General features: G+C 38.1%; 1 protein-coding gene and 1 long non-coding RNA gene across 4 annotated transcripts in view; one reads left to right on the top strand and one right to left on the bottom strand.

Annotated features, from left to right (window-relative positions):
* LOC141419584 (uncharacterized) overlaps positions 1 to 12,610 on the bottom strand; it is a 192,072-nt gene that overhangs the window by 95,745 nt on the left and 83,717 nt on the right. The window lies entirely within an intron of this gene.
* Positions 4 to 1,110, top strand: LOC141419840 (melanoma-associated antigen B18-like). The gene has a single exon (XM_074063603.1). The coding sequence runs from the start codon at positions 82 to 84 to the stop codon at positions 1,108 to 1,110; it is 1,029 nt and encodes a 342-aa protein (XP_073919704.1). The 5' UTR covers positions 4 to 81.

Raw genomic sequence — 12,610 nt, 5'->3', positions numbered from 1 at the left:
ATATGCATACTATCTAATCTCCCATCTGTCTTCTAGGGTGACAGCTTTATCAAGCCAACTGTCTGCTGTTCCATAGTCGTCATGCCTCGAGGTCAGAAGAGTAAGCAGCGTGCTCGTGAGAAACGCCACCAGGTCCGTAGTGGGAACAAGGATCTGGATGGTGCTCAGGCCACCACAACAGAGAGAGAAGAGTCCTGCTCTTCTTCCTCCTCTCTCTTTGGGTGTCAACCTCAGAATGTTTCTGCTGCTGGCACTACTAATGTGCCTCAGGGAGTCCCAGCCACCATCAATACTACTGTAGCCATTTTACACACCGATTCAGATGAAGGTACCCAAAGCCAAGATGAAAAAAGCTCAGATTCCTCACAGGGAACTGAGGGCTGGCGCAAAGATCCCATAAACAGGAAAGTGGTTTTATTGGTGCAGTACCTGATTGATAAGTATCAAAAGAAAGAGCCAATTTTGAAGGCAGACATGATAAAGTCAGTTATCAAAAAGTATAAGCATAATTTCAATGAGATCTTCAAGAAAGCCTCAGAGCACATGGAGCTGGCCTTTGGTGTTGATTTGAAGGAAGTGGATCCCATCAGGCACTGCTATGCCTTTGTCAACAAACTAGACCATGCGATTGATGGAACAATGAGTGAAGAAGACAGCATACCCAAGACGGGCCTCCTGATGATTGTGCTGGGTATGATCTTCATGAATGAGAATTGTGCCCCAGAAGAGGAAGTCTGGGAGGTGCTGAATATAATGGGTGTGTATGCTAACAAGCAGCACTTCATTTACGGGGATCCCAAGAAAGTCATCACAGAAGATTTGGTGCAGCTGAAATACCTGGAATACCGGCAGGTACCTGACAGTGATCCTCCCCACTATGAATTCCTGTGGGGTTCAAGAGCCCAAGCTGAAATCAGCAAAATGAAAATCTTGGAATTTCTGGCCAAGATCCATGATAGTACCCCCAATGCCTTCCCATACTGGTATGAAGAAGCTTTGAAAGATGAAGAAGAGAGAGCCCAAGCCAGAGTTGCAGCCAGGGCTCGCACTGCTGCGTTGGCCAGTTCACAGCCCAGAGCCACATCTAGCAGCTTCTCTCAGGCTAAGTGAAATCTGAGGCTGATTCTCCACTTTTTGATTGAAAAGGTCTGTCAACCTCTGAATAATGGAGGGCCACTGTGGGGCTGGAGGGAGTAAATGTATATCATCATTGTGTTCCTGGTGAATATTGCTAACTTGGGTTTTACCTTTCTTTTTCTTCTAGGTTATATTTCAGAGATTGAAGTTTGAAAAAGATTGTTTTCTTCGTGGACAAAAAAAAAATAGAAGAAAATTCTAAGTAGGGGATGGCAGGGTCAGGCTGGAGGGAACACATTGTTTATCATCTTTGTGTACCTTTTCTATATGCATAACTTAGAAGTTTTATTTTTTTTCACATTATATTTCAAATGTTTCTTTTAATCCAAGGTTCCAATAACTTAAGAATCTAAAATTACTAATAAACATCACAATGTACTTATTGCTGTTTAATAGGTTTAAGACTAGAAGTTTCACTATTTTGTAAAACTAATTGGTCAACTATTTATATTTAGTGAACAGGAACATGCAACAGACAATAAAATAGGCAGTTCTTTTGAGATGTGAAAAAAAACGGCAGCAAAGTTTTGGAGATCAAGAAATTGAGGAAAAAATAAAAGATGTTCACTTCTTGGTTTATTCATTTCAGTTCTATAAAAATAACAGATGCATGCTGATATTTGCCTAGCTTACTGAAGAATGTATGCAACAATAAAATGTTTATATTAGAACTCATGCTCACTGGTTTATTCATTCTCTCAAGTTCATTATCATCTAGTGTTTGAAAACCATTTTGTTAGAAAGTAGCACACAAGACACTCAACCCCTGCTTAGAATTTTATAGTCAAATAACAATAAACATGTAAGAAAGATGGAGAAATACCTTCTAAGAACTAAGGGACAAGTAACAAGGAGTAAGAAGGTAGAAAGAGGTTTTGGAAAAGTGCAGGGGAGGGTGTCTGGCTAAAAACAATATGCATATATTTAACCAACTATGGATCAAAACATTCAGAAAAAACCTGTATCTGTACTGAACATGTATAGTTTTTTTATCTTATTCCCTAAATAATATAGTATAACTGTATTCATAGCATTTAAACTCTTTTAGGTATAAGTAGTTTGGAGATGATTTAAAGTATAAAGGAGGATGTGCACAAGTTATATGCAGATACCATGCTATTTTATATAAGAGACATTAAAGGATATGAATGGGTTTTGGTATCCTGGGAGGAGGAGCTGGAACCAGTCCCTCAAGGATGCTGAGGGATGTCTGTACTTTCATTTAAGCTGGGTAGAGAACTAATTAAGTGTGAGACAGGTGAGCAAAGGTCAGACACTCTTGGTGTGTCTTGGTCTGGAAGGAAAAAACCCAGAAATATAAACCTACTTTTAAGAGTTACCTTGGCAACGTCAATGAACCAGAGGAAAATCTCCTGGTTCAATCTTCTGGGCAAAAATGGATGGTGTCCTGGGCTCTTCACATTGAGGATAGTGCACATTACAATCTAGTTGTTTTATGCATAATATCTCTTAGGAATTTCTGAGAAATAAGGGTGAAAATCCCTTGAAGTAGGATGCCCAAAAGCTACTGTATTACCTCTCTTCACACTAAATTGAGAGAGCTAGACTCAATTCTTTAAAGGACGTTTAAATTATTTTGAGTGTAATTTGGTAAACTGTAAGGGAGAGCACCATATTTGAGGAGGAGGATGAAATGAATGAAAAGAAGGGTGGCTGAGAGGGAAGTTCCTGGTCCTTAAGACAAATTCTAGAACCTTAATTTGCATCCAAGTGGGAAGACTCCCCCACAATGCAAATTAAGTAACTTACTCTCAAATGGGGAAAAGTTTTATTTGAACTTGCTAAGTAACATTCTAGAATAATTTGGTGTTAATTATCTTAGAAAGCTACATGTTGTGAATTAATAAAAGATAAATGTCCCCAGAGGGGAGGGTGGTACATATGGGGTAAAAATAATCTTGATAACTGCTATTCATTAAAAGTACAGTATTTTCCAACCTCCCTGGCAAGTGCTTCATATTTATTACATATATTCCAATATTTCTAATAAGACAGGGTTTATTAAACATAATTTGCAAAATTTATAATTTTCTTAAATTCATATGGCTCATAAGTGACAGAGCTGGTAAAAGAGCTCTGGCCTAATTTGGCTATAATTTTTCTAGAGCCCACACTTTTATACTCCTTCTAACCTGAGGCATATCTTTTGTCTCTTAATTAACTATTTTTCTAAATACTCCAAAATATATTACTGACAACTGAAAAGAAATGACTATCCAGCCAAAAAAATAAGGTAAATATGAGAAAAAGCCTAAAGTAAGGAATGCCTATGGGTTCCATTTTCAAGGATCCTCCTGTTCCTAGCTTCCTTGAGAGCAGACTTTGCCCAAGCACTGGCACATGAGTCCTGTACCAATTTTTTCTCATACTTCAGATCCTTTCCCCTGAGTATTTTCCAGTGTGCCACCATTTCCAAACTGAAGCCTATCAGCTGATCACTTCTTTACTGCATTCTCTGAAGGTTATACCCTTGCTTCCTATAATACAGGTGGCCCAGAATCAACTGCCCACTTGAGGACTTAAGAGCATTTCTACTCTCTGCATCTGTCCCTTAGAAGTCCCACTATTCTCAGTGGAACCCTTGGCAGTGAAATTTAGGTACCCAATTACCAGAGCCTTCCTCCCATCCCACATCTCTACGAACAGGTACAAAATGTATTCTAAGTGAGTTGGTAATTAGAGTCAGATTTCTGATTTTTCACAGAATATATTGGTTCTTAGGATATAATTGAAGTTCAAGACATAATTTTATATGCAATTTAAATACCGTCAATAGAATTTTAAAGACGTCATGTGAGTAATATATCCAAACAAATACATGGATAGGTGAATTTACCTAGATAAAAATGCCAAGTTGAGGATGAAGAAATGTCATGTAAATCTGTACAGCAAACATCTACTGAGGCTGAATTCCTCAAACCAAGCCAAAGTCCTTCTAACAAGGAAAAAATATTTTTTTCTAGCTATGATATCTTTGAACACCAAAGATAAAAATAATTCACCATCCTTCTGCTGCTTCTTACATGCTCCAGAATAAGATTCTGGTTTTTCCTTGTGTCTAATGGCACTTATAAAAGGATTCCTGCATGTTCATTCATGCTGAGGTTTGCAAGATTCACCACGTAAGATTTTCACTAAGCATACATAAAGGAGCACAATTCATCCTATGAAGACTGCAGAATTTATTTCAAAGGTGAATATAGAAAAAATGATACTTAGTTAAGAAATTGAGCTTTTCCCTGCTGAGAATTTATACGTTCCTTTTGAAAATTTGATGAACTCCTATATTATAAGCTACCCATGAAAGAGTGGATTCTCAAAACTGTTGGAGAATTTCAAGGCAAATTTGGACCTCTCAGAAACTCCACCAGGAATGGAGAAGCTTATTACAAATTCCAATAGTTTTTCTTTTATCAAGCATTTCAGTCATGTTGAGGTTGGCAGAATTCATAATATTGTGACCATTCACAAGTAGAAAGGAACACATTCTCATCCTACTAAGGCTCAATGCAGTAAGATCAATGCAGAATGGTTCCCACAGCAAAAAAGGTGAACCCTCCCTAAGATTTCAGTTTTTTTTTTAATTAAATGCAGTTAGGCACAGATGGCTCACACTTGCAATCCTAACCACTTAGGAGGTTAAGATTTGGAGGATTGCAATCTGAGGCCAGCCTATGCAAATAGTTTGTGAGACCCCCATCTCCAAAATAACCAAAGCAAAATGGACTGGAGGTGTGGCTCAAGCGGTAGAGTGTCTGCTTTGAAAGAACAAATCCTTGAGTTCAAACCCCAGTCCCACCAAAAAAAAAAATGTGATAATGTATTTGAAGTTGGAGAATTGCAAGGTAAATTGCCTCCTTTGAAAACCTACCAAGAAATAAAGAGGGTGTTTCACCTACTATGTAACAGTTTATGGGAGAATCTTTAAGTTCTCATTCACATAGTATCTTGCTCTCCCTCCTGGGCTCGTGTGGAAACTATATTGCCTAGTCTACCTACAGTTAAGAACAGCCATGTGACAGTCCTTGTCATTGAGAACCCATGGTGAGATATAGAACCACATGCTAAAAATAGCCTGTATCCTGTATCATCCATCATTGGAGATTAATAGCTATCCACATCAGCTTTTATGTGTATGTTTGAAGCTACTCAAGATGCAGGTTTTATCTGTTGTATCCACTAGAATTTACTTTATCCAACTAATGTCCAGCTACTATTTTTGTAGTTACATGTATTTAAATATTTTAATTACAATGGGAGATATATACATATATACATATATTGCATAAGCATATGTATATATACTTATTGAAAAAAATTCTAGCAATACATATAAATCACAGTCCCCATCTTGCCTCAAAATTGAGCCCCCCTTTCAGAAAAAACTATGAAAATCTGAAAATCTGATGTGTAACTAAGATGTATTAAAACTACTTCTGTAAATGTCACAATGTACCCCCACCATAATATTGTAATAAAAAAATTTAAAATATGATTGTGTAATTTTAAGGCTTACTTGAGGCTTTTTTCATACGTGTGTGTGTGTGTGTGTGTGTGTGCTACAAAATATATTGCATTTTTAGCATACCTGGGCAACCATGAACATACTGTTCTGACTCTTGATCATGTCACTTAACAAAGTAAATGGAGAATATTTCCATGATAGCACAGGGAGATTGACCTTATTTTTGAAACCCTCTGGAATCCTAAAGCATGTTTATACAATAATTAACTATTTTCCTCCAAATGGAGGTATAAGTTATTTATCATCTGTTGCTATGAATAATAGAATTAAAATCAACATCTTTGTTTTATTTTATTTTATTTATTTATTTATTTTGCCTAGCTCAGCAGTAGCTATGTAGAGGTTTGATGAGCTATAATCAGGAATGAAAGCCAGGCTGTTTTCCCTGGGAAATAAGAAAGGAAATATTAGTATGACTCTCCAGCACTGATACCAACCTTGTTTTATAAACACCAAGCTGATGCACAGAAAGGCTGTTTCACTTTCCCAGTGTCACACAGAGGAGCCAGGAAAATTAAAACCAAGCTTTTTTTTTAAATCATCATTATTATTTTTTTTAGTGTATATATTTTTTTAATGTTTTTTATTCACATGTGCATACATTATTTGGGTCATTTCTCCGCCTTGCCCCCCTCCCCCACCCTCTACCCCCTTCCTCTCAGTTCCAGGCAGATCAGGTTCTGCCTTTATCACTAGTTTTCTTGAAGAAAAGAGACAAGCCTAATAAGGAAGAAAAAGTGTTTTGCTAGTTGAATTGAGGATAGCTATACAGAAATATTCCTAGCATTGCTTTCGTGTACATGTGTTATGAACCATGTTGATTCATCTCTAACTGAACTTTACCCTGGTTACTGATCCCCTTCTCATGATAACCTCTTTCGCTTTAAGGTTTCTGTATTAGTTCCTCTGGAGTGGGGACATCAGATGCTTTCATGTTTTGTGTTTTCTACCTATTTCTATATCACTGAAATGTGCTCTCCCCTTATCATGTGATCCAAGTCCAACCACATTGCTGCATTTGCCCTAGATTTAAAGTCCGCATATGAGGGAGAACATACGATTTTTGGTCTTCTGAGCTTGGCTGACCTCGCTCAGAATGATGCTCTCCGGTTTCATACATTTACCTGCAAATGATAAGATTTCATTCTTCTTCATGGATGAGTAAAATTTCATTGTGTACAAGTACCAAATTTTCTTGATCCATTCATCAGTAGTGGGGCACCTTGGTTGTTTCCATAACTTGGCTATTGTGAATAGTGCCACAATAAACATGGGTGTGCAGGTGCCTCTGGAGTAATCTGTGTTGTATTTCTTTGGGTATATCCCCAGGAGTGGGATTGCTGGATCATATAGCAGGTCGATGTTTAGGTTTTTAAGGAGTCTCCAAATTTTTTCCAGAGTGGTTGTACCAGCTTGCATTCCCACCAGCAGGGTATAAGGGTTACTTTTTCCCCACATTCTCGCCAACACATGTTGTTGCTGGTGTTTTTGATGATGGCTATTCTAACAGGGGTGAGGTGGAATCTTAGTGTGGTTTTGATTTGCATTTCCTTTATGGCTAGAGATGGTCAGCATTTTTTCATGTGTTTTTTTGCCATTTGAATTTCTTCTTTTGAGAAAGTTCTATTAAGTTCAGTTGCCCGTTTTTTAATTGGTTTATTAATTTTAGGAGAGTTTAGTTTCTTAAATTCCCTGTATATTCTGGTTATCAGTCCCTTGTCTGATGTATAAGTGGCAAATATTTTCTCCCACTCTGTGGGTGGTCTCTTCAGTTTAGAAACTTTTGTTGTGCAGAAGCTTTTTAATTTTATGAAGTCCCATTTGTCCATACTTTCTCTTAATTGCTGGGATGCTGGAGTTCTATTGAGGAAGTCCTTGCCTATGTCTATTAGTTCCAGAGTGTTTCCTGCTCCTTCCTTTAGTAACTTCAGAGTTTCAGGTCTGATATTTAGGTCCTTGATCCATTTTGAGTTGATATTAATACAGGGTGATAGACATGTATCTCGCTTCAGTTTCTTGTGGATGGATAACCACTCTTCGCAGCAACATTTGTTGAAGAGGCTGTCTTTTCTCCATTGTATGTTTTTGGCACCTTTGTCAAAAATGAGGTGGGTATAGTTGTGTGGATTCATATCTGGGTCCTCTATTCTGTTCCACTGGTCTTCAGGTCTGTTTTTATGCCAGTACCATGCTGTTTCTATTGCTAATGCTTTGTAATATAGTTTGAAGTCAAGTATTGTGATACCTCCAGTATTGCTTTTTTTGCTGAGAATTGCCTTGGCTATTCGCGGTCTCCTGTGTTTCCAAATGAATTTTAGACTAGATTTTTCAATCTCTGTGATGAAAGTCATTGGGATTTTGATGGGAATTGCATAAAACATGTAGATTGCTTTTGGTAGTATAGCCATTTTTACTATGTTGATTCTACCAATCCATGAACATGGGAGATCTTTCCATCTTCTGTAATCTTCCATGATCTCTTTGTTCAGGAGTTTGTAGTTCTCCTTATAGAGTTCATTTGCATCTTTTGTTAAATTTACTCCTAGGTCTTTGATTTTTTTTGAGGCTATTGTGAATGGAATTGTTTTCTTATATTCCTTCTCAGCTTGTTCATTGTTGGTGTATAGAAAAGCTAATGATTTTTGTAGGTTGGTTTTGTATCCTGCCACCTTACTGTAGCTGTTTATGGTGTCTAAGAGTTTTTGGGTGGAGTTTTTTGGGTCTTTAAGGTATAGGTTCATATCATCTGCAAATAAGGATATTTTGACAGTTTCTTTACCTATTTGTATTCCTTTTATTTCTTCTTCTTGCCTAATTGCTCTGGCTAGGAATTCCAGTACTATGCTGAATAGGAGTGGGGATAGTGGGCACTCTTGTCTCATTCCTGATTTTAGGGGGAATGGTTTCAGTTTTTCACAGTTAAGTATAATGTTGGCTGTAGGTTTGTCATAAATAGCCTTTACAATGTTGAGGTACATTACTTCTATTCCTAGTTTTCTTAGAGCTTTTATCATGAAGTGGTGTTGGATCTTGTTGAAGGCTTTTTCGACGTCTATTGAGATGATCAAGTGGTTTGTCTTTGCTTCTATTGATGTGCTGTATTACCTTTATAGATTTGCATATGTTGAACCATCCCTGAATCCCTGGGATGAAGCAGACTTGGTCATGGTGTATGATCTTTCTGATATGTTGTTGGATTTGGTTTGCCATTATTTTATTAAGGATTTCTGCATTGATATTCATTAAGGAAATTGGCCTATAATTCTCCTTTTTGGAGGTGTCTTTGTTTGGTTCTGGGATGAGAGTTACATTGGCTTGCTAGAATGAGTTAGGCAGTGTTCCTTCCATTTCCATTCCATGGGACAGTTTAAGGAGAGTTGGTATTAGTTCTTCTTTAAAGGTCTGACAGAATTCAGCAGTGAATCCATCAGGTCCTGGACTTTTCTTTTTTGGGAGACTGTTGATTGCTGCTTCAATTTCTTTTTGTGTTATAGACCTATTCAGGTGATTGATATCTTCTTGGTTCAGTTTTGGGTGGTTGTAAGTTTCTAGAAATCTGTCCATTTGCTCAAGATTTTCAAATTTATTAGAGTAGAGGCTCTCAAAGTAGTCTCTGATGATTTCCTGGATTTCCATGGTGTTTGTTGTTATTTCCCCTTTTGCGTTTCTGATTTTACTGATTTGGGTTTTTTCCCTCCTCATTTTAGTCAAATTTGCCATGGGTCTGTCAATCTTACTTATTTTTTCAAAGAACCAGGTTTTTGTTTCATTGATTCTTTGTATGGTTTTTTTGTTTCTATTTCATTGATTTCAGCCCTTATTTTAATTATTTCTTTCCTTCTGCTTGTTTTGGGATTTGCTTGTTCTTGTTTTTCTAGGAGATTGAGCTGTAGTATTAGGGCACTGATTTGAGATTTTTTTGTGCTTTTAATGTATGCCCTCAAAGCTATAAGCTTTCTTCTTAGGACTGCCTTTGCTGTGTCCCATAGGTTCTGGTAGGTCGTGTTTTCATTTTCATTAACTTCCAGGAACCTTTTAATTTCCTCTTTTATTTCATTGATGACCCATTTGTTGTTGAGCAATGTGTTGCTCAGCTTCCAATTGTTTACATATTTTTTACTGCTGTTTTTGTTGTTGATTTCTAGTTTTAATGCATTGTGGTCAGATAGAATGCATGGGATTATTTCTATTTTCTTATATTTGCTGAGGTTTGCTTTGTGCCCTAAGATATGATCAATTTTTGAGATGGTTCCATGGGCTGCTGAGAAGAATGTGTATTGTCCATTAGTTGGATGAAATACTCTGTAGACATCAGCTAGGTACATTTGATCCATGGTGTGGTTTAGTTCCAGGATTTCTTTATTGATTTTTTTGTATGGATGACCTATCTATTGCTGACAGGGGAGTATTAAGGTTTCCCACTATCACTGAGTTGGAGTTTATACATGTTTTTAGGTCCTTCAGAGTATGTTTGATGAAATTGGGTGCATTGACATTGGGTGCATATAGGTTGATAATTGTTATTTCCTTTTGGTGTATTTCTCCTTTTATTAGTATGGAGTGTCCTTCTTTATCTCGTTTAATCAATGTAGGTTTGAAGTCTACTTTGTCCGAGATAAGTATGGCTACTCCTGCCTGTTTTCAGGTACCATTGGCTTGGTAAATCTTCTAGCGTTTCACTTTCAGTGCTTATTTCTGTCTCCTGTAGGCAGCAGATTGTTGGATCTTCCTTTTAATCCAGTTTGCCAGTCAGTGTCTTTTAATGGGGGAATTTAGTCCATTAACATCCAGTGTTATTATTGATAAGTATGTGGTGATCCCTGTCATATAGTTGTCTTTGTTGATTAAGAGTTTGATGATCAAACAATGTTACTCTTTACTTTCTTGCCTTTTCTTCTCCTGTGGTTTGGTATTGCCTGCCCTTTCATGGTTTTGTTTGCTTTCATTATCTGTGTGCAGAATTCCTTGGAGAATATTTTGCAGTGGTGGCTTGGTGGTCATATACTGTTTTCCTTTCTGCTTATCATGGAAGACTTTTATTGTTCCATCTATTTTGAATGATAGTTTTGCTGGGTAAAGTATCCTAGGGTTGAAGTTATTTTCATTCAGTGCTTGGAAGATCTCACCCCATGCTCTTCTTGTTTTTAATATTTCTGTTGAGAAGTCTGCTGTGATTTTGGTGGGTTTACCTTTGTACGTTATTTGTTTTTTCTCTCTTACAGCCTTCAATATTCTTTCTCTAGTCTCTGTATTTGTTGTTTTAATGATGATATGTCTTGGGGTAGCTCTATTTTGGTCAGGTCTGTTCGGTGTTCTGGAGGCTTCCTATACCTGAATGGGCATAGTTTTCTCTAGATTTGGGGAAATTTCTGTTATTATTTTGTTGAACATATTATGCATTCCTTTTGCTTGCACCTCTTCTCCTTCTTCAATGCCCATGATTCTCAGGTTTAGTCTTTTGAGGGAGTCAGTGAGTTCTTGCATTTTCTTTTAACAGGTCTTGAGTTGTTTAATTAACAGTTCTTCAGTTTTTCCTTTAATTGCCATTTCATCTTCAAGTTCTGAGATTCTGTCTTCTGTTTGTTCTATTCTGCTGGAATGGCCTTCCATTTTGTTTTGTATTTGTTTCATTCTTTTTTTTTGAGGTTTTTCCATATCATGGATTACTTCTTCTTTAATATTGTCAAATTTTGCCCTTAATTCATTTATCTCTCTGCTTATGTGATCTTTGTTTCAGTTTGGTGTTTGTTTAGGGCTTCTACTATTTCATTTATTTGTTTCTGTGTTTTCTGATATTCTTGAGTTTTGTCATCTTGAAATTTATTGAGTGCCTCCTGTATGTTTTGGTTGACCATGTTTAGTAACATCTCTATGAAATTCTCATTAATTACTTGTAGAATTTCTCTTTTCAGGGTGGTCTTGTGTTCTTCGTTGGATTCCTTGGTATATCTTTGTTTTTTTGGAGTCTGTGTCTGGGTATCCATTTTCTTAATTTTGCTCTAAATCGTGTACTACTTTCTAGGTACCATTTCTGTCCCTGGAGTATGAGTAATTTGGTATTAGCTGGGTTATAATGTTAATAATAACAAAATCATTAGAGAAGGTTAAAAAGAGAAAGAGAAGGGAAGATAAAAGGAAGAGAGAAGAGAGAAAAAAAGGAAAGAAATAAAGGAAAACGAAATAGGAGAAATGGTGGGTGATCAAACAGCAAACCAGGCTGGCAAGCCCTTAAAGAAGGGAGAAAAAAAATCACCAGTTCTGAAGCAGTAGGATTGCAGGCTTAGTTGTTTTTAGTTCTTTAATGTCCAGTCCAGTCTGTGAGTGTCTCTTAAGCATGCTTGGAGCCCTCTAGGGGCAAGAGAGCAGGAGCCTGGTGGAGAGGTTATGTGGGAAGCCTGTAGAGCTGGGGCCAGCTCCGCACAGGGAACAGGGTTCCTGGCAGGCTGGTGGATGCAGCTGTCTCACACTAGCATGATGCCTGTCCCAGCAGGGCAGGGCTCCAGTTGTTCCACACAGAGCTGGAGCCAGGCAGGGCCTGATGGGTGGGGTGGGTTCTGGTCATCTGGCATGTAGCTGGAGCTCAGCAGGGCCTGAAGGGCAGTGGGCTTGGGGGGCGGGGTATCCCAGCAAGCTGTGGGACCGGCTCCAGGCTGGGGTCCAGTGCAGATTGGTGGTGGGAATCCTGGTGGTCGTTGGTCCAGCAGCACGACTAAGGGGCGGGCATTCCGGCCTGCTGTGGCCAGGACAGCTGAGGGACAGGTATCCCGACATGTGTGGGCACAGCCCGGGGGTGGAGAGCCCAGCAGAATGGAGCAGCAGCTCTGCAAACCTACAGGGCAGGGATTTGGCAGGCCTTCTGTTCTTATATTAGATTGTGGTGTAGTGAAGCCTTCCACGATCTAAGTCTTTAGAGTGCCATGTTTTTGG

Source organism: Castor canadensis, chromosome X (genome assembly GCF_047511655.1).
Source record: "Castor canadensis chromosome X, mCasCan1.hap1v2, whole genome shotgun sequence".
Taxonomy (NCBI): Eukaryota; Metazoa; Chordata; class Mammalia; order Rodentia; family Castoridae; genus Castor; species Castor canadensis.
This window is presented reverse-complemented; position numbering and strand designations above follow the sequence as displayed.